This window comes from Beta vulgaris, chromosome 8 (assembly GCF_026745355.1).
Source record: "Beta vulgaris subsp. vulgaris cultivar EL10 chromosome 8, EL10.2, whole genome shotgun sequence".
Classification (NCBI taxonomy): domain Eukaryota; kingdom Viridiplantae; phylum Streptophyta; class Magnoliopsida; order Caryophyllales; family Amaranthaceae; genus Beta; species Beta vulgaris.
This window is the reverse complement of record NC_079209.1, coordinates 27,483,937-27,511,386: the sequence shown is the minus strand read 5'-3', so window position 1 is coordinate 27,511,386 and position 27,450 is coordinate 27,483,937. Positions and strand designations below refer to the sequence as shown.

Sequence of the window (27,450 nt, the reverse complement as noted above, 5' to 3'; positions counted from 1 at the left end):
CTTACAATGCCATGAAACAATAACTATGTGCAAGCCGTACTACTACTACGAAAAAAGGATCAATGCTAGGTAAAACTAAAAAATAAATTCAAAGTGCAAAAAAAAAAGCAAAAGAAAACGCACAACATAAAAAGAAAAAAGAATGAAAAAAGAAAGAGCCCAAGGCAAAGAAATAAAAAGTCAAGCTAAGGGGGTTTGCACACAAGTTCTACCCCTTATTCAAATCCCTTCAATCCATCAAAACCATAGCCTATATAATCTAAGTCCATGAACATACATTTGCCAAACCAATTAAACATTCCTCTAAACTCAAGCCTTCAACCTTTCATTAACCCTAACTTCTTCTTCAAGGTATGTCCATGCCTGCTAGGTTGAAAACCCGAAAGGACGGCCTAGGAAAAAGGTATGGCACAAAAAAAATCAGATCCAGAGCTACGAATGGTCTGATTACGCAAGGATACGTAGGAATCCTCATCTCGAAGTCCGACCGCTCAAAAAGAATAAATTTATTTTTGGTCTAATGATTTGATCTTCTAGAATTTAGGAGCATAATATCTTTCTAGATTCCGACATATACTCAAGTCTGAACCTAGCCTCGTCAAAACCTTTCCCACCGACATTCATTTGAATCAAAAATTTAAACCTATTTATTTTTCAATCCAAACTCTCCTTTTCCCTGAGGGATTCTCCGACAATTTCATGGTCTATGGCGATATTTGACTTTGCCTTATGAACTTCCCAATAAACAGTCCCTAGTGACAACTTTCAGCATTCAAGACCAGATCAAATACAATTCAATCAAGGCTCACAACGCCAAATTCAGGACAAAGCTCACCTAAAGCGGGGACTTCATATATGTGATGGTTCCTCTTTAGAATCAAACTCTCGCAAAATTATAATGTGCGAACCTCGTTTACGGACCCCGATCATTTACTAAAAACGATTTTCGAAAATCATTCTATTCATTTCTGATCATTCTATCATTCTACACATATCCTACCCTTGCAAAAACCTAACCTTGAATTGCATTTCATACATCCTAGTCTTGCATAACCCTGACCTTGCATAACATATCGTCTCCCTTAGCTTTGCATAACCTTAATCCTTGCATAAGGTCTCATGCATCCTTAGAGAGTAAGTTTGCATTATTGCATTATTATGTGTTTTATCTAAGTTATTTGCACCTATCTGCTAACATCTTATTCTGCAAGTTATTATATTGCTTGTAGTTATGGTCCCGCATACTAACTTTGTTTGATACAGACCGGCTTATATAGATCAGTTTTGAACTGCAGAGTGTTTAGAATCGTTCTCCGTCCCGACACCATATACTTTGATTTTCGGTTTCCCAGATCTCATTCAAAGTGGGGGATTCTGTAGACACAAAATCGTGTCTGCCCGTTTAAGGAACTGATGATGAAACATATTGTGGTCTTAAATGGTCCGACCCAAGGGCGGAGTAGTCTGAAAAGCCTTTTAAAAAGTTTTAAAGTCCAGTTTTAAAGCGCAATTAATTATTCATGATAATTAATTGTATTTTGAGCCCAATCCTTTGAAAAGCCCAATTAATTTTTTAATAATAATTAATTATTTTATTTAAATAAATAGATATTTTCAAATATATTTTCATAACCGAATTCTATCCCGTAAAATCAGATATCCGTAGTTAAAATCAGATAATAACATGTAGTCTGCCACCTAAGCCTGCGCCTAGCGCACAAAATTGCCACATAGACTTCTGTGTCATATAGAATCATGCGTCAAGCGCACTTCTCTGCGTGAGACGCGACTTTTCTTTCTTATCATTTTCAAAGCATGTACCACGTGTACGCTTTCTATTGGGCATTTCGCGGCATGCGCTCACGCGTGAAGTGCATTGTCGTTTTCCCTATAAATAGGCCTGAATTCTGTATAGATTTCAGGACGGGTTTTACAGACAACTTTCGACTTTTATACTACGAATATATTATGAACCTCTTTACGAACTATATAACCTCCCTACAAAAACTCATACCTTTCGAACACAAACACATTCAAATCTTTCAAACTTTCATCATGATTGCTCGTCCTGAAGGTTGTCAATCTCGCAGACCCAAGCCATGGTGTAATCCTGAGGGTCCTTAAATAAATTCTCTATTTTTATATTGAAGTTACTAACTGTTTTTTTTTCATGATGCAGATATTTAATATAAAATCGTGCATTTGTATATTCTAATCCCTTTTCTATACTTTATTTTATATCCATATAATTATTATTACTCATATCCATCCATTATTATACGCTTGCCTGAAGGTGCTATATTGCTTTTATCACCAAAATGTTATTTTTGTTAATTAAAGACCTGAAGAATTGTTCTGATATTAATCAGATTAATTAATTTGTACAACCTGCTAGGTTCCCTGTAATGTTCATTGCATAATAACTTGTCACAAAAAAATAGTCTTTTTATGTGTTTCCTGAACCAACCTAGACTAATTATTTTTAGGGTGTGCTTAAAATATTATTTGGTTATTCTTTGTTTAAACATTAACATGATTCGATATTTAGTAGAGGCCAGCAGTGGGCAACATGGTTCCCAACTGTGTTTGTACCCCCGAAATCAATTTTTGGTTCATTTTTAGCATATAGGAGTCTAGATGCGGAAATGTACATTGGATAAGTCCCGAATTTATCCCTACGGTTTCTCATACACAATTAGGTTTATGAGTGTTTGTTTAAATACTTGTTGGCGACTTCAAAACAATTTTCAATACAAAAAAAAACTTTACAGTGGAATAGTCAAATACAAATACGCGCTGACACCGCGTAGGCAAAATAAAAACACGCTTACAATTCCAGTTTAGTGCCTCGAGTGAAAAGATATATGAGGATAAAATATTCCCGAATGCAGGGAGCTCCTACAAACCTCCAAAGCCGTGCAAATTGTGTTTGTATGTTCGATAAGATGGAAAGATAATAAAGTTACAAACCTATTAGCTGAAAATTGTAGTAACCTTCTCTTTCCCCTACTTTAAAGGTTGTTTAACAGCCAAAACTAAATTATCTATAGAACTTCGTTTAGCAAAAGAAAAGTATTTCCTCCATTTTGTTTTAAATGAAACATTGAGTAAAATAACACTAGTCATTGATCAACTTTGACTCCAATTTATCGCCATTATATAAGAAAAAACATCGTTAAGTGGAATCTTGTTGGATTCGTCTCGATACATACTATCAAATTATAACTTTTTTATTTTTTTTTAATTTTACGTATGCATAACTAAAAATATTAATGATTAAAGAAGCGCATTGGATTGCATGAAAAAGCAAACGTTTCATTGAAAACAGAACAGATGAACTATACAGGTTTCAAAAGCCCGCATTCTAGCTACCGCTAGCTGGAAGAGTCCTTTTTTCGAGAGAAAAGCTTACATTAGTGTTAACGTGTGACCGCTGATGTCATGCTGACATCACGCACGTGCATCAAATCGGCAGTAGAATTAGTTAAGCTCTGCACCTATTGGTTATGCTAGCCTAGCAGTATAATTAGTTACGCGCTTACACCTATTAGTTAGGCTAACTTTAAATTGCTTCTTGATGAATTAGTTAAGCGCTGAAGTATATATATTAGTTAAGCGCTGAAGTATATATATTAGTTAAGCGATGAAGTATATATATTAGTTAAGTGTTGAAGTATATTAGTTATATCATAAAAATCAAATTATAATACATTTTATTGCCCATAACTTCAATATCACACATAAATAGTTCTGTCTTTTTCAAAAAAAAAAAACTAATGCATTAATTCTCACTTTCTTCAATAACTATCGCATTTTTGCCTTAGTTACGCCGACCTCAAATAATCAATGCAAAAACAATGTTTACTAATGCATATAATAAATAAAACTAATGACCTTAAAATCTTAATTGTTAACCTCCCATACTATCAACCCTCAAAGTATAATTGTTAGCCAAATCAAAATTATAACTATAAAACCATGCATCATTGTTACTCCATGAAATTAATAAATAATTATTCATATGCTATAATTATAATCTTTTAGTTACTTTCTAGACTAAAACTATTAGGCATAAAACCGGAACAAAAAAAAATCCATAACTTATCTAGAAAACAATAATAACTAAATACTCAAATATCATGACCATTTATCAGAAAACAATAACTAATAGCTAGAATCACAACTATCAACCATAAATCATAATTAAAGGCTGAACCTGAAAATAGGAGGAAAAACAAACTCATCTCACGTTAGTGTTAATGTGAGACGTTCTCTTACCAGACTTTATGTAGCTAGAATAGACGTTTCTCTATTAGGTCCAACTATAATAATTCTAGACAATGGAGCATTGTATACGTCCTGCAAATTGCGAATCTAGGTTGCGATAATGAAGGGAAAATAAGTCCCCATTGACAGGTGAGAGACAAGAGTACCAACCGAGTTGGCTGCATGCATGCGTCCTTCTTAGCTGGCTATCACTCACCTAACTTAAGACTCCACCTAATGCGGTAATGCCTTCTTAAGACTCCACCTTAAGACTCTTGACAATAATATTCAAACGAAAAACCTTGTAAGAATTAATGCAACCAAATGAAATATTTTTATTTAATTGAGTCAAAGTACAAAGTGACTTCTGTAAGGTGTTGAAGGTTATATCATAAAAGTAGGTTGTTAACACAGATGTACATATGATCAAATCCCAAATTATTATCAAGAAGAAAAATTCACAAGAAACAATTACCCTCATCTCAATGTGTAAAGGGTTCGATAGCAACTAAGAGAAGAAAATGAGGTGAAGTCCATACAATATTACAAATGGACTTAGTACATGGCCTCACTCTCTCTTACTTGCTAACAATTGAATCATCATCTAGCCTTTTTCCAAATGAATAAGACCCCATACCGCAGATGCAATTGATGAATTTTGGTAAAAAGACCTACATTACACATATCAATCATCAAATACAACTTTCACGATAACTATCTTCAATATCTAACTCACCTGATAAATAAGGACAGACTCGTTTCGTCATGTTATGTCTATTAAAGTTGGATTGATAAGACGAAAGTACATCAGAGTGCAAAATTACACTGCTTGATGACATAAAAACTTGCATCAAATGAAGCATCAACATATTCATTGCCTACAATATTCACAATCGATAGGTGATTATAAAGCATCCACAAACTCAAAAGCTCCAACACTTCCATCTAGTTGCATGTGTGCATTTCTTACAAGCATATGGCATCAACTGAACCAAACACACTCTTTGAACCTGGTAAGGTGCCATACAAGTTCATTTTATACAAAGGACAGATTATTGGTGCCTCAACCATATAGTTTAGCAACGTTTACTTCAAAGGGCACCATCCCCGCCCATTACGTGTCATTAGCAGACAAAATTGTATTCCCGGTCTTCAAGAACCCTTTGAACCCCCTCCTCCCATATTTTTGTTGACACAATGCCTCCCTGAAAAGACCAACAGATGATGTTTTGTGAGGGGCGATGAAATTCAAAGTCAATGCAACAATTGTTATTGTTAGTGAACAACCAAACCAGCAGAAACAAGCAATATTAGATCTATAAATTCTTCATACTAGCAGAACCAGGCATCAATCATTCAATCTGCAGATACAATGCAAGGCTGATGGAGTACTTAGCTTAGCATGTTCAAGGGGAATTTTGAAAAAAAAAAAAGAGGAACCTATGTAAGGCCCCAGTTCTGTAAGCTTCAAACATTTGCCAACATGCGAACCAAGAAACTAATTGACTAAGGCTGTGGCAATTGGCATTGCAATATATAAATTGGGCTACGCCGTGTCAGAGGGGAAACTTATACAGAAAACTTAAAAGAATTTACTCCATAGACCAGAAACAAAAATCAATCATGCATTCATGCTTATAGAATAATAATCTACCATCTGGAGAAAAAAAAAAAGGATTGGGACAAAAACTAGCTATACTCAACTTAAGATACAAATTGGATCCAAACACAGGTGCTTATAGAAGAACAGTAATTCTAACAAAATCTCGTTAAGGAAACCCAAACTATAAGTGACCTCAATATCTTATATCTGATATTGACCAGCACAATCAAAGCAAAGAGTATGCACTTCATAAGCTATACTAGACAGACCAGAAATAGAAATAAATAATGGTGGCCACTTAACCACCAAGCCTTAAGAGCTTAATCCTTTCATCCATTTACGGAGGCAAGAAGCCAATAAAATACAACAATGTGGCGTGATTTGGAATGTTGAAAATTTACCATAAACGAAATGCACACTTTCCAGCACACATATTGCACAATGTCCTCAAAATATAGAGCACAACAAAAACAAAGATGTAGCATTCTATTGGGTACACTAGCCTCCGTATATACCTTACCTAAGGGTGGAATACAAGGATGAATTGATGCCCAAATTTCAGTTGTATTGAGACTATTGACTACTTAACAATATAACCGGTAGCTAAGCAACAAAAATGTAATAACTATCGACAGAAATACAAATACCAATGAAGAAAATAGCATGGACAATAAACGGAAAAAAATTTGGAGTAGAAACAAATTATACCTATACTCACTTAGTCACTTGCTTCTCAAAAGGAGTTCATCTCAAGACAATAAGTCCGTCTTTTGACCAGCATCTTTGCTGCTGTCCCATAGGGCTCTTCAAAAGCAGTAGAAACCCAAGACAAGTCCGATATCTCCTTCTTAACACTGACTCCTGACTGCTCACTGGGTCGAATAGCAACTAATGTGGCCCCCTTCAAAATAACTCCATCAGGCAACTCCAAATGAGGTGCATACCACAACCTCATATTCAACGCAGGCACAAGAGTCCTCTTTGACGCAGATGAAGCCGACAAAGGCTTCACCCTTAACTCCTCCAACTGATCCCTATTCATACAAAGCACCCCCTGCCCATCTGCATCTGTTAAAACAAGACTATCTAATGTTTGATGCTCGGCGATTATGGGTTGTAATAAATAATGTCTAGCTGAAGCTGCAATTAACGAGCTAATCGTCCACACCACCCTCAACTTTAGACCACCATTCGTGTAAAACGACTCAGGTATACTCCCATTATCATCATTATTGGAGCTCATCTGCTCATTCTCATTCATTTGACTACTTTTGGATACGTGAACAACCGACGAAGCACCAAGAATAACACAATTATCCAATGTTGAGCCGAAATCCGCTCTCCATTTAAGCAAAACTCCATCATCAATCCCCAGCTCACCACTCGGTAGCTCGATCCTCAGAAACCGAATCTCATGAAAGTTCTTCAACACCTGAGTTGGAGAATGGTGGGTGACACCTCCCTGCTCCCCCTCTTCATCATCCACCCCATTACCAACCAATAACGAAGCCGAAGACGATGAAGGTCCAGTTACAAGAGCAGCACCGGGACCAGATCGCTTGGGCCCTAAGAAATGTCCCAAAGCCTGAAGAGGCTTAAAGATATTCCCGAAAATGAGACGAACAAGATTAGCGAAAGGAGAGCGAGACTTATCTGCTGAAGAAGCGGCGGAGGAGGAATCATCATCGGAGATCACGCAATCAACTCGAACGACGACGTTTTCAACCTGAGGAACCAAAGTCTGGAACCTTCGAGAAACCACGCAACACCTTCCAAGAGCTTTGACATCGCCGATCTTGTTGAAAACTAACAAAAGCACAGAATCTGGTAATCTATCGAAGTGATCAACACCATCAATTACGCTGTTGTTGTTGTTGCTGCTGCTGCTGCTGCTGTAATCTAGAAACGGTTCAGGGTAGATTCTCGCGGTCGTCGTCAGATCTGCCCTGAAAGAAGACATTTCTTCAATGCAGATCTAAATCGAGAAACCCTAATTTCCGACGGAATTGAAACCCTAGGAGAGAGAAAGTGAAGGTAGATCTGATTGAATAAGGAGAAATAGAGGTTGAGATTTGAGGTAGGTGTTTCAGTGAAGGAGGGAGGACATGGAAGAGGAGAGATAGAGAGAGTAAGGAAGAGAGATGCAGCCTGCAGGGAATGGTAGGAAGAGATGGATCCACGGGTTTGTCATACAGATGAGAGAGAGAGAAGAGGTGAAAGAGACAGGGAAAGTGGGGGGATATTATGCGCGTATTATAATATAGGAGAGAGAGATGAAGGGGACAGAGTCACAACTCACGGATGATGAGAAGAGTGATGTTTTTCTTTTCTTTTAAGTAATCTACTTCTCGTCTTCTCCCTTTTTCTTTTTTTTTTTTTTTAATTGCAATACTCTTTTTTTTTTCACGAATTTCAATGTAAAATTTTGAGTAAGAAAAAAATAAAGAGGAAAAAAGATAGGACATGATATGATTGGCAAGAGATAAAAAAAAGGAAAAACAAAAATAAAAATTTTGCACGTAATTAATTATTTTAATTTTAGGAAAATGTTACAAGTAAAAAAAAACAGAGGAAATATTTAAGAGGGTAAGGTCACGTATTTTTGGACTTATTTTTAATTCAATTAACTTAATTTTAGTTCCATTCAGTTAATTTTAATTAAGTTAAGTTCAATTCAGTATTTCGCTTTAGCTCAGTTAATTTCAATTAAGTGTCGCTCATTTCATTTTCCGTCAATCCAAAAGAATGGAGCCTAAGTTATTAGGTTAAAAATCGAAAATCAAAGCAAACCAAATTAGTAATTTGGTTTGGTTTAAATTTTAAATCGGTTTGATTTGAATTGGGAAAAAAATCGATTTGGTTCGGTTTTCTTTTGAAAATCTGAAAAACCGATGTCTATCTTTGTGATACGGGCCTTTGATGGTTTTAGAAGATATAAGACCCATTTTTTTACAACTCTATATCTAACTCCTAAAAAAGCCTTAAGAGCACCATTACTCATGAGTGAAAAACTCAATCATCTCACTCTCTTTCTAACTTTCTCTTTCTAAAAAATAACATCCCACAATCTTTTCCCACTCATCTCCTTAACCATGAACCATTTTTCAATCATCCCAACTATTTTTTCCTCTCTCTGCTACTTTTTGACCCCACCCAACTACTTTTTCTCTCTCATCACCCAACCACCATCATACAATATTTTTATTATTTACTTTTTAATGATATGAAATATTCATTACTAATTGATATTTTATTATTAATTAATTAAATTAATAAATTTAAAATTATAATTATCATTTTAATAATTAAGTTATCTACATAATTAGCTTTTATTAATACGTAGCATATGTAATTAGCGTTTTCATTAAGTAATTAAATACGAAATTAGTTAGCGTTTTTAATGATATGAGACACAATTAGCATTTTTAATATAATTTTAAGAACGAAAAATACATAAAATGCTACATTGGTGCGACAATTACAAACTTAATTAAGAAAAAAAGTACGTAAAACTTAACAAAGAACGAAAAACATAAAACTTAATCAAGAAAGAAATACATAAAATGCTCTGAATTAGCATTCCCACCAAATTTCTGCCATATATTGGCAACCAAATCACGTTTCAAGGAATGATGCACATGTTGATCTTCAAGTGCATCTCTATTGGCCATGTACTGGTTGATATCTACGATCCGATCATGATTTATTCAAATTCATCCCCATTATTACTTGTGTTGGTATTGAATTCGGTAGTATCTGCGTAGTGTGCATATGTATCTTGTTCATCTTCCACAATCATGTTGTGCATGATAATGCAAGACAACATGATGTCATTGAGAATTTCCTCATCCCATGCGAGGGATGGTTTACGAACAATAGCAAACCGAGATTGCAGCACCCCAAATGCTCTCTCTACATCTTTTCGAGCTCCTTCTTGGTGTTGAGCAAATAACTTGTCCTTGAGAGTAAGAGGACATGTAACTGATTGAATGAATGTTGCCCAATTCGGATATATACCATCAGTGACATAATAACCCTTATCATATTGGTTACCATTCACCGTAAACTGCACGGGGGGTGCTCGACCTTCTAAAACATCCCTAAACACAAGAGATTGGTGAAGAACATTTAGGTCATTGCACGAACCTGGTATCCCGAAGAAAGAATGTCATATCCATAAGTCACGATCAGAAACAGCTTCAAGAACTAAAGTAGCAACACCAGCTCTTCCTTAATATTGTCCTTTCCATGTAGTCGGACAATTTTCCCATTCCCAATGCATACAATCTATGCTACCAACCATGCCCGAAAATCCACGTTCTTCACCGAATCTGAGTAGTCTAGCCAAATCGTCTGGAGTAGGCCGTCTCAAGTACTCCGCACCAAATTTCGTGATGACCCCCTTCGTAAATTTCATCAATGCTATTCGAGCTATACTTTCACTAATTCGCACATACTCGTCAAGCGAATCCGTCGCTACCCCGTAGGCAAGCATTCGAATAGCTGTTGTACACTTTTGTAGGGGCGATAAACCTAACTGACCCGTAGCATCTCTTTTTTGAGTGAACCATACATAACTTGCAACGACACTCTCCATAATCCGAAGAAAGACATGTTGGTGCGTTCGAAATCTTCGACAATATAAACGAGTTGGATAGACTGGTTGATGAGCAAAGTAATCATTGAACAATCTTCTATGACCTTCCACCCTGCCTCGATTAGGACGTGAATGACCTGCTTCATTATCGTTAGTCACTTTTGCTCTTTTATTCCTTGGTGTTGGAGTTACATTTGATATAAGAGTTGGAGCAAGTGGTTGAACAATATTGGTCAAGAAATCATCTATTTCTTGATCAATTATTGCTCGTGATGATCTTCTTTCATCAGAACTAGAGGAACTTGAACGAGAAAAGTTGAAGGGGTTCATTCTTGTGTTTAAGTTTGGTGTGAGAAAATGGTGAACAATATTGTGTTTGGGTTTGGTGTGAGAAAATTGTGAACAAGGATGCTGGAGTTATATAGCATAAAATAATGTAAAGGGAAGTACAATAATGTAAAAAGTAGAATAATAATACATAAATGCAGTACAATAATGTTAAAAGCAGAACAATAATGTGAAAAACAGTACAATAATGTTAAAAGCAGAACAATAATGTGAAAAGTAGTACAATAATACATAAAAGCAGTATAATAATGTTAAAAGCAGAACAATAATGTAAAAAGTAAAACAATAGTACTATCATCAGTACAATTATGTTGAAAGCAGAACAATAATGTAAAAAATAGTATAATCATGTAAAAAGTTGTATTCATATAATAAGTAAAGCTTAAAATTAACACAAGTACATTTTTAAACCTTTTTTTTATTAAGTGAACTTAAACATACAAATGTTGACTTTTACAGAAACTAAAATTTAAACTAAAACATAAACTAAAATTTAAACTAAAACATAAACTAAAATTTAAACTTAAACTTAAACATGAAATCCACATTTTAATAGCTTAACTTTAACATAAACCAAATTACTGAAAAACTGGATTATTCGTCAACCATGTTGTTAGTGTCTCAATCACACTCTCCTCAAATGCTGTTCGATTTTCCTTTGCATACAATGCTTGTAGCAAATCCATGCTCTTATGATACTCTTGCACTGTCTGCATCCTGGTTTGCAACGCTATTTCTTGTTCCTTTGCAGCAACCTTCCTTGCTTGAACCTCCAACTTTTTGTCTTCTCTCTCAACATTTACACTCCTACCCTCTGAATGGATCCGAAGCCTTACATTGAATGTAGTAAAATACTCAATTGTTCGACCAGCCACCCCTTTGAGCTTAGACTTCGCTTTCTTAGTACCATAGGGATGTGGGTCCACTTCACCTCCTTCAGCAATAGTAGGTGTCTCGGGCATTTAGTCGCTTCCATCAACTCTTGTCCTCTTACCGCTTCCTCCGCTTCCAGGTGAATCAACATTTTCTTGTGGATTTTTGGGGCGACCACGTGGACTTTCCATTGACTTTATAACTATTGACCCCCATTTCCGAAACTTCCTCAACATTTTCCAAGCATGTTCGAGGATGAACCTACCATTTTTCCTACGATGCAATGCATGAGCTTCTCTCAGAACATCATCATCGTTTTGACCACTCTTCTTTCTTGCAAGAGCTTCATCATAAAATGCAGCCCACCTTAAAACCCGTGGAGCAAGTCTACTCCAATGATCTTTCACCATATCAGCATTTCTTGGAGCAATTTTTGTTGGGTTTGATATTCTTCCTTCCTCGAAAGCTTCCCAAACTTTTCCCCAGAAGACATTTTTCTTTTGGTACGTCCCACTCACCTTATTAAGAGAAGTGTTCATAAATGCGGAGACCAGGAGTTCATCTTCAACTTGATCCCAAACCCTCTTACCACAAGAACTTGTTGCTGGGATAAGTGGGTTTTGTGATTGAACGGGTTGTCTTTGCGGTGGTTGGTGAGATTGATTACCTAATAGTAATTGCGAAAATGATTGAGTTCCCTGAACAAAGTCATCATCATCATCATCAGAATCATCATCTTGATGGTATTGACCAACACCATCACCACCTTCTTCGTATTCACCACCATCATCATCAACATCATTGTTCGGAGATGCATCTTCTTGGTATTGAGAAAATCCATAATTAGGATCAAGTTGACGATATGAAAGGTTGGCATTTTCAGATGGAGATTCATGGTAGAAGTTATCATATTGAGGAGAAGCATTTTGAGAATTTTCTCCCCCTTTGATTGGTATTTATCTGAGAGGGTTGACGATATTTTGATTGATTTTGAGAAGGTTGGCGATAATTTGACTGATTTTGAGAGCTAATTAAGCGATTTTGTTGCCTATGCATTTGGTTTTTTGAGCGATTTTGGGGTTGATTTTTTTATATAATTAGGATGATTAGGATCCATAATTATAAGAATTTGATAATAAAGAGCAATGGAAGAAGAGTTAGAACAAAGAGAAGAAATTAGTGAAGATGGAGAAAATTAAGTTTGCCAAAATATAGCAAAATGGGTCTCTATTTATAGATCGCGAAAAAATAGAGCTGTTGGTATTTTTTTTATATATATTTTTTAAAATATAACCGTTGTAAAATTTACAACGGTTATATTTTTGTTTTCCAATTAAAAGGAGACAAGTGGCGTGCGTGACAAATGGCACGCTGCAACTGGCGCTGACACGCGTGTCAGCGAGGCAATTTTTTTTGCCTCACCCAGCAGCAAAACGCTGCATTTTGCTGCTGGGTGAGGCAAAAAAAATTACAGAAACGCTGACCAGGCATTGGGTCCCACTCCCACGCCTGATAAACATTTCACTCACCCCATCCCATTTTTTTGCCCCAATCACTCCCAATCATCTCATGATTCTTTATTTTCAATCATGATTACTAGTGCTCTTAGTTGATTTTTATATTTCTCTCTCCTACTTTTACCTTACCCCACAATATACTCTCTCTCCTACTCAATGTTTATTTTTATACGAAATAGATGATTTAAATTGATGTTTTTCCTTGAATAATGTAAAAGTGGGTTTTAATTCCAGAAATATGCCCAAAAAAAGAATTTCCTACGCACCGTCCACGTAGGTTGGCACGCGAGAATTTTTTTTTCTACTTAAGTAAAATCGCTACTTGAAGTAGCGGTTTATCTGGGCAAAATGTTGCAAGCACATATCAAACTTAGGAGTTGGGATTTCAGTAAATCGCTACTTCAAGTAGCGGTTTTACTTAATGAACCGCTACTCCAAGTAGTGGTTTACTGAAATTCCCAACTCCAGATGATATGTGCTTGCAACATTTTGCCCACATAAACCGCTACTCAGAGTAGCGGTTTATTTTAAAATAAACCGCTACTTTAGATAGTGTTTTATGTGTATAAACCGCTACTTAAAGTTGCGGTTTATTTTAAAATAAACCGCTACTCTGAGTAGCGGTTTACGTGGGCAAAAACAAAAACAAAAAAAATAGTTTCTCACGTGCCGTCCTACGTGGACAGTACGCATAATTTTTTTTTTTTGGGCATATTTCTGGAGTTAAAATCCACTTTTGCATTATTCAAGGAAAAAAATTGATTTAAATTAATAAAAGCTAATTAAATTACGTTAAAAGTTAATTAGCTAATTAAATTACGTTAAATTAAATTAGCGTTAACTTGAGATTATAGTAACTGTGTTAATTAGCTTACGTTAACTTGACATCATAAATTAAAAACAACGAACATGTTACATAAGATAGATAATTTAAAAAACATAGGTACATGAAATTTGATACATAAAGATAGATAATTTAAAACACGCAAATACATGATAATTTTATACATAAAGGTAGATAATTTAAAACACACAAATACATGATAATTTGATGCAAAAAGATATATAATTTAAAACACATAAATACATGAAATTTAAAACAAGTTAAATTATAACACTAGAAAAACGACGATTTGCGTCTCACCATCTACGTCGTACAACAGGAGAAACGTCGCAGATGACTCATTTGTGTCGCATGCAATAAGCAAACGACGCAAAATATGACCTATGTGCATCGCATGAAGCCCACGTGTGACGCAAATAGTTAATCTGCATCGTATCCCCCCTCACGTACGACGCAGATGATTCTCCAATCTGCGTCGGACCTCATGGCCCGTCCGACGCAGATCCTCGGCCCACAATACTATCCCAACAAACATTTACCCTAAAATCTCAACCACGCCCCTTACTCTCAGCCGCGCCCCTCTCAAACTCTCACTCTCCAAACTCTCACTCTCAAATTCTGTCAAGCCTCACTCTCAAATTCTCCTCTCCTCTCAAATTCTGTCAAGCCTCACTGTCAAATTCGACCGTCTCACATTCCTTCTCAAATTCTCATCTTCCCGGACGCGGACGACTTCAACGGACGATTTCAGCGAACGACTTCAACAGACGATTTCAACGAACGACTTCGGCGAACGAATCACATCATATTGGCGACTTCAACCAACAACTTACAGTTTTCTGATTTTCTATTTTCCAGCGACCTATGTGCATCTTAGATCTGATTTTCTATTTTCTGGCGAATAACAGTTTTCTCTCTCGCTTTGACAGGTTCGAAGTTGTTTCAATTTTTAAATCTGATATTTTTTTTTAATTTCTAGATCTGATTTTCTTTTTAGTTTTCAAATCTGAAAATTCGTTTTTCATTTTCAGATCTGCAAAATAAAAATTTAGTTTATGCAAATGAAAATTTAAAACTCTGATCCTTTCATTTTTATTTTTATTTTTTATATCTTTTTTTTTTTTGTTTACTTTTTGGCATTTTTATGGTTTATTTTCTGATTAAGAATTTACTTTTTAACTTTTAGATCTAGAATTGGTTCTTCTCGAAGTCGTCTCCATCGAATACATCGAACCGTTGCAATGTTCCTTTTTAGATTCAGTTTTAATTTGTTGGGATATTCTATATGGTGGCCTCCAAGTTTCACTTTTTCTACATGGTGGCAAAGCAAAAAAAATATTATAAAAAGTGACTCCTAACCTCAGGAGATTCTACATAGTGACCAATTTTTAGTAATTAATGGTTCAATGACTAAACCCTATCCTTTCTCACTTAGCCCAACACCTTATCACTACCAACCAACCACCAGCCACGGCCACCACCTTCTTCTTCCATAACCATCCACCACTGCGACCAATCTGTGGCACCGCCTTCTTCTTCCATAACCATCCACCACCGCCACCTTCTTCTTCCACAACCAACCACTGCCATCACCTTTCTTTCTTCTCTCTCTTCGGATTCTCTCTGTTCGAATTCAGGTGGGTGGGTTTATGGGTTTGTGGCGAAATTGGATTTGTGGGCGATGGGTTTTGGGAAGGTGGTGGGTTTCGTGGGTAAGGGGTTTTGGGGGTGGGTGAATAGGATTTGGTTTCGTAAGTTTGTGAGGGTGGGGTTTCAGGGGGGTGGTTTTGCGGGGTGGGTCTCCGGGTCGGTGAAGAAGATGGATCTTTGGGTGGTGGGCTTCGACAAGGTGGGGTTTCGTGGGTAGAGGGTTTGTGGGCGTGGGGTTTCGTCGGCGCGGGTTTGTCAGGGTGAGTTTCGTGGGTGGTGGGGTTTCGTGGGGGTTTTCAGGCGTAGGGTGGTGGGGTTTGGGTCAAGGTGGTGGGTTTTATGGGTGTAGCTGGGTGCTTGGGTTTCGTGGGGGTTTTCGGGGAGATGGGGTTTGGTTTTGTTGGTGGGGATTGGGTGGGAGTGGTGGTTCTTTGGGTGGGTAGGATAATGGTTGGGTATTTGTGGTGATGATTTGGTTGTTTTGTGGTTGAGGTTATGATAGGTTAGCCCACTAAGGTCACTAGGTATAATTTCTCAAAGTTGAAGGTCACTTGGTATAATATTTTTTTTGACCTACCACCACATAGAAAACTTAAAAATAGGAGGCCACCATATAGAATATCCCTAATTTGTTTACATATTTACAATGTAATTTGTTTTGTATATATTGTATATATTTTTTACATATGTTTGTATCTAATGTTTACATATTAATGCAAAAATTTGTTTGTATCTAATATTTACATATTAATGCAAAAATTCGATTGCTATTTTAAGTCATATTGTGGGATTTATTTGTTTTTGGAATCATGTCTGAATTTGCGATCTGGAATTATTTGTTTTGTATATACCGTGCGATTTTGCATAAGTAAAAGCTGAAATTTTTTTAAAAAAAAATATCAAATTTCAGTAATTTGCGTCGCATGTGGCATTAGGTGCGACGCAAATTACTGTTGGATGGGCTGCTGGATGGGCGTATCTCCCATATGCGTCGTATGTTGGGATATGTGCGTCGCATATTACTGATTTGCGTCGCATCGTATACAACGTGCAACGCAAATAGCTTAAAGATCTGCGTCGTTTCCGCATACGACGCAGATCAATTATAGGTCATCTGCGTCGAGACCTGTGCCGTCGGACCCAAGTCCGACGCAAACAGGGGTCCCAGGTCTGACACAAATCGACCTTTTTCTACTAGTGTAAGCAATTAAATAAAAGTTACTTAATCGACTTGACGATTATGCCCATACTTATGCCATATGTGTTCAACCAAGTTATTTTTTAGTAAGATGTGAGTTTCTCCGTCTCGCATCTCGGATCTTCTCTCCATGTATGCACCTAAATTTCACGCCTCGAGTCTTCCGTTGTGCACAACGAATGAGTCTCCTCCGGCTTGGTTAGATGACCCCTCATTATTTTGAGTATGAACTTGATCATATTCGTTCAGATCTTGGTAATTTTGATAAGTATCATGCTCATCTTCAATAATCATATTGCGCATGATGATACATGTCATGATTATTATCCACAATATATCCTTAACCCATGCGAAAATACTTTTATAACAAATCTAGAGAATTACCCAAGCATTATCGCCCGTGTGAAAACGTTTCAGCTTACTCAGAATTTTGCAGCGGAAAACAATTACTAAAATAAAATCAACTTTATTAACTTATGAAATAAATGACAACTGTTTCGAAACTAAAGCACACCAACTAAAAACCTCAAACTTAGTAAAGATGTCCCTACGAAAACAACTTCAACTACACTAAGTATAAGCCTCTCCATTCCAGATTCCCAATGCAATGCATCTGCAAACCTGTAATGTCAATGCAATACTGACTCTGCTCACCAGAAGGATCATCACAGGATCAATAGGCAAAGCCATGATCACACACACAAACACGCACGTAATCAGCAAAGCTGAGTACTACATATCAGGCATAAATAATCCTAAACATGATACTACAACATAAATAATAATAAGCATATAAAAACTGCAGATGACTCTTACTGAACTAGACTCTAAACTTTTATTTCTTCTTTAAATGGAATAGTTATGGGACGAGTTGTCTATACTGAAGTAGGAGATATGGGAGCTACCACATATTCCAATTGACCTGCGATATCGAGGAACCTTTGAGCTAAAAAGGAAAGGTGATCAATCCAATCCTAGGAAAATACATATCACGGCGGACTATGTATCCCAACCCTTAGTGTCCAACTCTAAACGTGCACCAGTCTAAAGTCTATAACCTATCTCGTTTCACTTTACATTGCATTCATTTTAATACTTCTGTTGACACCAACCAAGCACAAACATATAACTAATAATCACATAAGATCACAAAACTCCTTTTTATCTTAGAATTAACAAGTTCACAACTTATCATTCAAGACTCTTTTAACTTCTTTTATTCTTTGCTAACTTGCCTGTTGAACCTAGCCAACAGTAAACTGTACCTTTATCTAGGTATAACTCATAATTACCAAATAAGATCCACGGTTCTTATAAGATAAATAAATAACTTCAAAGAATCTATGTAACACATGATTCCAATTTACTTACATTAATTCACTCACGAATTAATACCAAACTAAACTTATCTGCTTGCATCAAACTTCCATACAAACAATCTTACTCATACATATTCTTAGTTTACATGTAGCACACAGGCAAGTAACATGTAAAGCAATCTCAGTAAATCATATATATGAACAAAAAGGTCCTATACATGATACTACAAAATAAAAACATCCCTAAGCATGTTTCTAACCATATAGCACGTAGACTATGTACGTACCTTGTATAAACGCAATGGTAGGCCACTTTTATGTTAAAAGTCCCCTACTATAATTCTCCGCCTACAACAATAAAATAATCAAGTAAATACTTGAACTAAAAAAATACAGCAACTTTAAAACGTCCCAAACCTTTTAAACGTCTTTAAAAATCGTTTTTATAATTTAAATCTCGTTATTTTTAATCCCTAGTATAGTACAACTATTCTAGTGATTAAAAATCATTAAAAGCCTTAAAATACTAACTTTCTGAATTTCCAGCATTTATAAAATTTTCTGAACTTTCTGAAAATATTTTAAATGCATATAAAAATCGTATTCCAACCAAAATTCATATTTATACTTTAAATATACAGTTTCTAGTGATTTAAAACCCTAAAAACCATATCTTTCATGATTAAAACTAAAAATAATAAATCTGAAATTTTTTCTTTTATACATATGAGGACCGAAACTAATTTCTTCATAATAAATAATAACTCAAATCATAATCATGTAAATAGTAATAAAATAACAATAAAAATTAGGACTTTAATGGAATCTTAAAGGAGAAGTAAAGAAAAACAACCGAAATTGGAGGAGGAAGGCAGCGCCGGACTGAAGGCATCAGCAAGGATGGCGGCAGCAAGCGTTTTGGCTTCAAGAAAATATTTGTGACGTTTCTTGTTCAACAAGAAACGTTACTTAGCGAAGAAGAAAACGATTTTTGAGAGAAAGATGAACTCACGCACAGAAGGAGGAGAGAGAAAATGTCGAGTGAGGGAGAAGTATGAAGGACGTGATTTTTGAAGTAAATAATTGGGTTGGATAAAATAATTGGGTTTTAGGATATTTACAAAAAGACTAATCCTTTTTGGTTTAGGAAAAGAGATAAGATTAGAATTTAGGAAAAGAGATAAGATTAGAATTTAGGAAAAGAGATAAGATTTAAAATTTATTTGATGACTAAAAAGATGATCAACTTAGGACTTTAATCATCAATAGGACTCTTTTCCTTTTTATCCTTTTAGGAGTTTCGATTCCATTAAACTTCTTTTTAAATAAATATTTTAAATGCTTAAAGCTTTTATTAAGACATGCTTAATTAAAACATTTTCAATTTTATTAAGTCATGCAAAATATTTTTAGTTGACTTTTAAAAATAGTCAACCCTTTTTAAAAGTCAAACCATTTCCAAACTCATTTGGATTTAAATATAACTACATAAATAACTTAATATATTTATGAAAATCCTTTAAAAATGTGGGGGAATTACAAAGATAGTAACCCATGTAATAAGTTATCCCGTTCACGGAGAAGTTGACCTTTGGAGCTCTTCCTTGTAGAACATCATCAAAGACAGGAGACCTCTGCAATACGTTTATATTATTGCATGAACTCGGGGTGCCAAAAAAAGTGTGTCATATCCATAAGTCACTTGAAGCAACCTCTTCTAAGATTATTGTTGTTGTTTCGTTCCTTCCTTGATACATTTCTTTCCAGCCCTGAGCACAACTCTTCCAGTTCTAGTGCATGCAATCGACGCTTCCCATCATGCCTGGGAAGCCATGACGCTCACCGTCGTGTAAAAGACGCTCAATGTCATTTGCATTTGCCTTCCTCAAGTATTCAGGTCCAACTCTAGCAACAACCCCTTCGACAAAATGAAGAAGGCATTCTCTAGCGGTACTTGAAGCGATTTTCAGGTACTCGTCAACAGTATTAGAGGATGAACCATATGCCAACATTCTGATAGCCGTTGTGCATTTTTGGAGTGCAGATGCACTCATCCTTCTAGTAGCATCCAGATTTTGCGTAAAGAACTCATCATCTTCAGCTGTTATACCTTCGACAATACGAAGGAAAACATGCTTATCCATACGAAACGTTCGATGAAAAATATTCTCGGGGTAAAGAGGTTCGTTGCTGAAATAGTCATGAAACAATGTTTCATAAGCTTCCTCACGTTCCCTATGCACATATTTTCTAGTGTGGGGTACAATTTCTTCTTCGTTTTGTTGCTCAGCATCAACGAGCTGACTCCATTCTATGTAATCTTGATTCATAGAATTAAAAAATTCAGAACCTGAACTAGAAGAACTTAAATCATAGTTCATTTTAAAGATATGTTGATTGAAGTGATGTTTTCCTAGAAAATAAAAGATTAAGTAGAAAAAGTGAATGGAGTTGTGATGTTATGGTTGAAGTTATGTTCTATTATATAGGAAAAATCCATCATATGTACATAACAATAATTCATTTACATATTAGACATATCAATGCAATGTAGGAGCAGACAATTCAATGCAATAATGTAGGAGTAGACAATTCACTGCAATGTAGGAGTAGACAATTCAATGCGGCACTATGTGTCGTACTATTCAAAGTCAGGTGAGTAGACAATTCAATGCACTATTTTGTGACATTATTCAATATTAGGTGATTAGACAATTCAATGCAACAACAACAACAGCAACAACAACAATAATAATAATAATAATAATAATAATAATAATAATAATAATAATAATAATAATAATAATAATAATAATAATAATAATATAATATAATAATAATAATAATAATAATAATAATATAATAATAATAATAATAATAATAATAATAATAATAATAATAATAATAATAATAATAATAATAATAATAATATAATAATAATAATAATAATAATAATAATAATAATAATAATAATAATAATAATAATAATAATAATAATAATAATAATGATGATGATGATGATGATGATGATGATGATGATGATGATGATGATGATGATGATGATGATGATGATGATGATAATAATAATAATAATAATAATAATAATAATAATAATAATAATAATAATAATAATAATAATAATAATAATAATAATAATAATAATTATTACAACAACAATAAAGGAAAAATTAACGGTACCAACTATTAGCGATTTATTTTAAACGGTACCAACTATCGTTTATTCAAAAACAGTACCAACTATTGGGCCTATTTGCAATAAACGGTATATGGTGACACATGTTACACTCTTACTGGTTCATAATTAGACAAATTATTGCAAATATACCGTTTATTGCAAATAGGCCTAATAGTTGGTACTGTTTTTGAATAAACGATAGTTGGTACCGTTTAAAATAAATCGCTGATTGTTGGTACCGTTGAAAGTAATTTTTCCTAAAAATAATAATAATAAGCTAAAGCATAATAATAATAATAATAATAATAATAATAATAATAATAATAATAATAATAATAATAATAATAGTAATAATAATAATAATAATAATAATAATAATAATAATAATAACAATAAAAAATAATAATAAGTAGAATAATAATGAAAACGACAATGCTATGATAATAATAATTATAACGATAATGATAATGATGCGTTCATAAACAAAAGTTAAGACACATACATATTCATAAGTAAAGTACGTTTCAACTAAGTTGCAAACTAAAACCAATTTAAAAAATTACAACACTAATTAAACATATTTATCCTTAAATTGTAGCTTAAGTTTTTCATACATCTCTCTCTCATCCGGATCAAGGGAAGACTTAGCCATTAATGTATTCCAAATTTTGAACTTTCTATCTTCCTCTTTCGTTGATTCTCTCAAGGCATCACGCTCCTTTTAATACTCAAGCAATTCTTCTCCCAAACTAATTCTCCTTGTAAATTCTGAAGAGGATGGAAATGGAGAATTGGATGTTGGGGCTTTTCTCCTACTCTTAACTTTCTTGTTGCCGTCAAGATGTTTTGAGCTTGCACCTTCGTCTAGACCAGACCGTTTTGAGCTTCCGCCGCTCATTTGGATGCCATCTGCCCATTTATCGTCGTGTTTCATAACATTCCATGCATGCTTCAATGTAAATTGGGGTCCATGGACTTTTATCCACATCTCACGGGTTTCAGTCAGGACGTCTTTTTCATTGCAGTCAGACCACTTCTTCCTTTTCGCCTCGGTATATATCCCGACCCATGAATTCACATCTCCGTTGATTTTTTTCCAAAGGCTAGTAAGAGCTTTGAATGTCCTTGGGTGTAAAGTTGGATTGAGTCTTCGTGACTCTTCCACATTCTCAAATACTGAACCCCATAAACCATCACCATTTTGGTCGGCTCCCTTCAACACATCTCCTCTACACTCTAGATACGTCGAAATTAAATGAGTGCATGATTTTCCTCTACACTCCATTGAAACTTTGGTTTTGTGGCTTTTTTTGAGGAAGGAGTGTTTTTAATTTCTTGTGGTTGGATTTCAACTACATCGTTTTCATAAGGTTGTTCATGTTGTTGTGAAATAAGTTAGATGATTAGAACTTTGTGGAGATTTTTGTGTAGTTTGTTGAGAATTTTGGTAATTTGATTGGCTTTGGGATAACGTAAACATTCTTTGAAATTCCTGGTTTTGTAGCACACTTGGGTCAATTTGGAAATTATGTTGGGAATTTTGTGGGTGGTTTGGATTATTTTGGGACTAATTAGGATTATTTGAATCCATAGTATTGGCTTAGTATAAGTAATATTAGGTCGCAGAGAATAATTAAAAAATACGTCGGGAAGAAGTGTGGTAAAAATATATGAAAATTTGGCTCAATTTATAGATAAAAATATTTTATAGCCGTTATTGTAATTTTTTTTATTTATAAAATTATTTTTTTAACGTTACGAATTTTGTAACGTTAGAAAATATAATCCTTTGAAACAGAAAACAAATGGAAGAGGCAGCAAACATCAGCCCCAAAAAGTGCAATGTGGATCGCTACCATTTGCTGGTCAGTGGGCCTCTGACACGCGTCAGGGCCACTAACAGCAAGCAGTAGCTGGGCTAGCGTGCTTTTGTGGAGTAATGTGTTTCATCAAGCGTACATTTCTATTTCTCCCAATTTGGGCTCAGTGCGCTACGTTTTACCTAAGCCCAACACCATTATCTCGCTGGTTTCTTCACCACGTGTCTGTTTATCATTTGTCTTGTGCACTCATATCCGAGGTGCATATGGTATGGATTTCTAGACCAACTAACCCCAAGGGTAAAGTGCCCCAATAACAAAACTAGGTAAAGCTAGTTTTACTATTTGCTAAACTAACCTAAGACCATTCCATTATACATGCTCTAAGGACGCTAACTCTCCTAACAAAATCTTAACCCTCCTCAACCATTTATCTATCCTCTCCATTCTCCCTCAACAATTTCTCTCCCTCGTCACTCCATTCCTTCCTATTCCCCGTTTCCTTCTCTCCTCCAGTTCTCGCTCTCTTCTGTTTCTTTCTCCTCTAAGCGGAGCTCCAGCTATCTCTCAACGGAGGTTGTAGAACATCTTTCCTCTTACTAGTGGTCTCCTCCATTTCTCACTAATGCTTGAAGAATATTTCTCGATGCACATGCATTATTTTCGTTCTTTGAAGATTGAAGAAGTTCTCCTCCATTTTATTATATTGTTATTTAAATGTTACGAATAATTATCAAGGTCATTTTTTCTTATTATGTATAATTATTTTCGTATTTACATTATTACAATTATGATAAAGTTACAAAATCTTTATTCTTTATAAGAATTTACAATTATGATATATAAATTTACGATTTTTTTATCTCTACTATGTAGTTTTAGTTTGATTTAGATTTTGGAACAAAAGAAATCCGGTTTGGTTTGGATTAGTTCATTTTGATTTTTAACTTTCGGATCGATTTGGTTTGGTTTGGGATAAATTTTGGTTTGGATTTAGACTTGAAATGTTAAAATCGAGTTTGTTTCGGTTTGGTCTAGGTTTGTCTCAAAACTGAACCGAAAAGCGAACTTACGCCCCTACTATTATTAAAACTCTTAGAAAATATTAGGGTGAGGATATAACACACTTGTGTATTGGTTTTTCATTTAATATATTTACTTGATTTTAATTTTGTGGTTATAGCCTTCTAATTATGCCATGCTATTTACCACATGTATTTACTCAAAATCATCCTTATTTCTCCCCTCAAATGTTACCCATATCCCTTTCCTTTTCAGTTTTCACCCATGTTCACCCCACTCTTCACCTCTCACTTCTCACCATTCACACCATCATTCATCCACATTCACCCCACTCCTCTACCACTTGAGCACCACCACCAAGGGACCGGTGAAGCGTCACGATCGGACCACCACCACTACTTTGCTTGTGACACCTACAACACCACCATCACCAAAATGCGAAGAATAATCGTCAGTGTCGCCAGGAATACCACAACGTATTATGTTTAGTTCAAAAATATTTAATTTTTTTTGTAGTACCATGACATGAAAACGGACGAAATATTTGTTTCCTCTATGAAGGAAACAAACCTTTTTTTTGCTTCCTCCCTGGAAGAAACGAACAAAAAAAAATTGTTCCTTTTCTGTGGAGGAAGCGAAAAAAGAGTTCAATTTCTGGAATCGAACAAGATTTTTGTTTCCTCCATAGAGGTAACGAAGATCTAGTTTGTCCCATCTATGGAAGAAATGATAATTTTGTTTGTTTCCATGCATTCTAATTTTTTTAGTAATTCGTGCTCATATTATCAAAGATTAAAACATATTAGTAGTTGTGATTAGTAAATAATAGCTACTAATTAGTAATACAATTAGAAATTATAGTGATTAGTTGTGAAAATTGGTTAAATCTTCGATGATCATTGAGTATTAGTGATTATTGTATGTTAATAGTGATTGGTTATTTAATGCATGTTAAGTAGTTTGCGACCATTGTTCATTTTATTAATGAATATTTGTTAATTTGTTGCTAAATTGATGATTAGTTATTAATTTTAAAAGCTGTGTTTAGTAAACAATAGCAAATATTGCAATCAATTAGTAATTACAATTAGTAAGTGAATAATTTGATGATAAGCAACTTTTAGTGAGTATTGCGTGCTAATAGTGATATAACTTCACCAAATATTAACTGTTAAATGCTTTACGTTTATGAGTCGGATTTTGCAAGTGATTATTATATAGATTACAATCACCTGTTTTATAATGATATCCTTTGGGATAGAAGATGATGCCCATAATTGGTGTAGTGAAGAGGCACGTCAAATTGGGTTTTTGATGGTTATTTCGTTAGGAAAAACACAACAGTCGACCATATGGTTATATGATATGTAACCGAGGTGGAAGATATCAGGCTGAAGGTAGGGATCTTAGCATAACCCAATATACAAACACAAAAACAAAAACATATGGGTGCAGATCTACGTTAAGATAGAATATATTGATTACCCTAATCAATCACGATAGTTGATTAGTAGTAAACCAGGGATAACCGGCATGCACAACCACCAATTCATTCATTACCCCGAACCATCAATTCATTCATTACCCCGAACCATCAATTCATTCATTACCCCGAGGGTCACCTACGCATCAATGGCGACCTAAGTCCTGTGACAAAGGCTTTCGTTTGTGATATGACCAAATCGCACGTTATGCCCGCCAGCATCATGAAAGTTGTTCAAGAAAATTTCCAGATGACCATCCAAATATAAGAAACCTATACAACTTGAAACAAAAAGATAGAAGTATAACAATGGATGGCAGAGATGTGATGCAACGTTTCCTTCACCTTGCTCGAGAAAACATTAGGTAAGACAAAACGATTATACGAATGTCATGAGACAAGCATTCACATGTTGTTGGTATGGATGCAACTTATAAAACGAGCAAACATAAGATGTTGTTTTTTGAGCTCATTGGAATGACACCATGTAACAAAAACTTTATGTTTGGATATGCTCTGATGGTAAAAGTAACAATTGATAGTTATAAGTAGGTGTTGGACAAGTTTAGATTGTTGATCGGCGTCATATTCTCCCTATTACACTCGCAACTGATTGTGACTTGGGTCTTATAAAAGCATTCGGAAAGTATTCCCTGACTTCGCACATTTGCTATGTAGATGGCATATCAACACGGATGTGGAGTTCTCTCATGGGAGGAAACAAGTCAGCGGGTCCGAGGTTTAGCCAAAGTTGGTATCCTATCATCGACTCGACCTTCGAGAAGGAATATGAAGCTGTCATTGAGAAAATAAAAGATATTTCACTACTACAAAAGCGAAAATACAAACGCTAGATAGAAACAGTTAAGTATGTTGAGTGTTCTCTAGGATAATATAGAACAGTTTTCTTTCACAAACGTAGTGTAAGTGAGACAATATATAAAATACATATTACATAGCTATTTTGTTGGTTTTTACCACAAAAAAAATTTAATAAATTAAATAAGAAATTAAGAATATAATACAATTTTTTTGTTATCAACCAATTGTTCTCTATAAGTACTCTTTAACAAAAATTTTGAAAATCCCGCTAAACTTTACTATTCTTTTTTTAAAAAACTTATATACCCTAACCATCAATCTCACCTGCTCCTTCTTACACGCCACTAACATCTCCTTTTCTTTGTCCTCTCTCTCACACACATCTTCTTCAACCTCAAAAACATTCCTCCATTTCCTCGTGCACCTCACTCATCGATGTCGAAACCTCCACCACATTACCATTCTCGATCCCTGACGCAACCCATTAGACTACATCCACCCCAGTACCCCACAACATTGTGGCACTTCACCAAGAAAACCTAATTAGCTTTAGAATTATCTCATCTTGAAAAGCTAGAGTTTCTTATATTTGTTGACTGATTTTGAGCATGAGTTGACTAGGTATGTATAATTATTTTTAGCGGAATTTAATTTTTGATTTTATGTGTCAATCAATGATCTTGAATGAATAATATAATTTTGTCAAGCTTTAGGTTCATGTAAATTTGTTAAGCTTTAGGTTCATGCTCACTTGCTTGATTATTTTTACATTTGATGTGAACTCGAATTCATGATTAATTTACATGACTTTATTCTCAATTTGGTTGCTTGTTACATTAAAGCAACTTATAAAACTAAATGAATAAAGTTTGAGCTTTCCATCTAATCTCG

The 27,450-nt window shown here is 35.0% G+C and overlaps 4 protein-coding genes and 1 pseudogene across 5 annotated transcripts; all 5 read right to left on the bottom strand.

Moving 5' to 3' along the window:
• Nucleotides 1-5,099: 5,099 nt before the first annotated feature.
• LOC104901263 (F-box protein At4g18380) lies at nucleotides 5,100-8,156 on the bottom strand. Of its 2 annotated transcripts, none has more exons than XM_010688815.4 (2): nucleotides 6,578-8,156; nucleotides 5,100-5,471 (listed from the first exon to the last, which is right to left on the bottom strand). In XM_010688815.4, the coding sequence occupies exon 1, from the start codon at nucleotides 7,827-7,829 to the stop codon at nucleotides 6,603-6,605; it is 1,227 nt and encodes a 408-aa protein (XP_010687117.1). In that variant the 5' UTR covers nucleotides 7,830-8,156; the 3' UTR covers nucleotides 5,100-5,471; nucleotides 6,578-6,602. The 2 variants fall into 2 exon arrangements, with proteins under 2 accessions (XP_010687117.1, XP_010687118.1); XM_010688816.4 differs by having other exon boundaries at nucleotides 6,588-8,156.
• Nucleotides 8,157-9,572: 1,416 nt separating this feature from the next.
• LOC104901279 (uncharacterized) lies at nucleotides 9,573-10,796 on the bottom strand. The gene is made up of 2 exons (XM_010688831.1): nucleotides 10,154-10,796; nucleotides 9,573-10,015 (listed from the first exon to the last, which is right to left on the bottom strand). Exons 1-2 carry the CDS (start codon nucleotides 10,794-10,796, stop codon nucleotides 9,573-9,575), a joined length of 1,086 nt encoding a protein of 361 aa, XP_010687133.1.
• Nucleotides 10,797-11,504: 708 nt separating this feature from the next.
• Nucleotides 11,505-12,743, bottom strand: LOC104901264 (glutathione S-transferase T2-like; annotated as a pseudogene).
• Nucleotides 12,744-20,005: 7,262 nt separating this feature from the next.
• LOC104901280 (uncharacterized) lies at nucleotides 20,006-20,596 on the bottom strand. The gene has a single exon (XM_010688832.1). It carries the CDS (start codon nucleotides 20,594-20,596, stop codon nucleotides 20,006-20,008), a length of 591 nt encoding a protein of 196 aa, XP_010687134.1.
• A 1,536-nt stretch (nucleotides 20,597-22,132) lies between these two features.
• On the bottom strand, nucleotides 22,133-22,696 carry LOC104901281 (glutathione S-transferase T2-like). Its single transcript, XM_010688833.1, has one exon. It carries the CDS (start codon nucleotides 22,694-22,696, stop codon nucleotides 22,133-22,135), a length of 564 nt encoding a protein of 187 aa, XP_010687135.1.
• Between the last annotated feature and the right edge of the window lie 4,754 nt (nucleotides 22,697-27,450).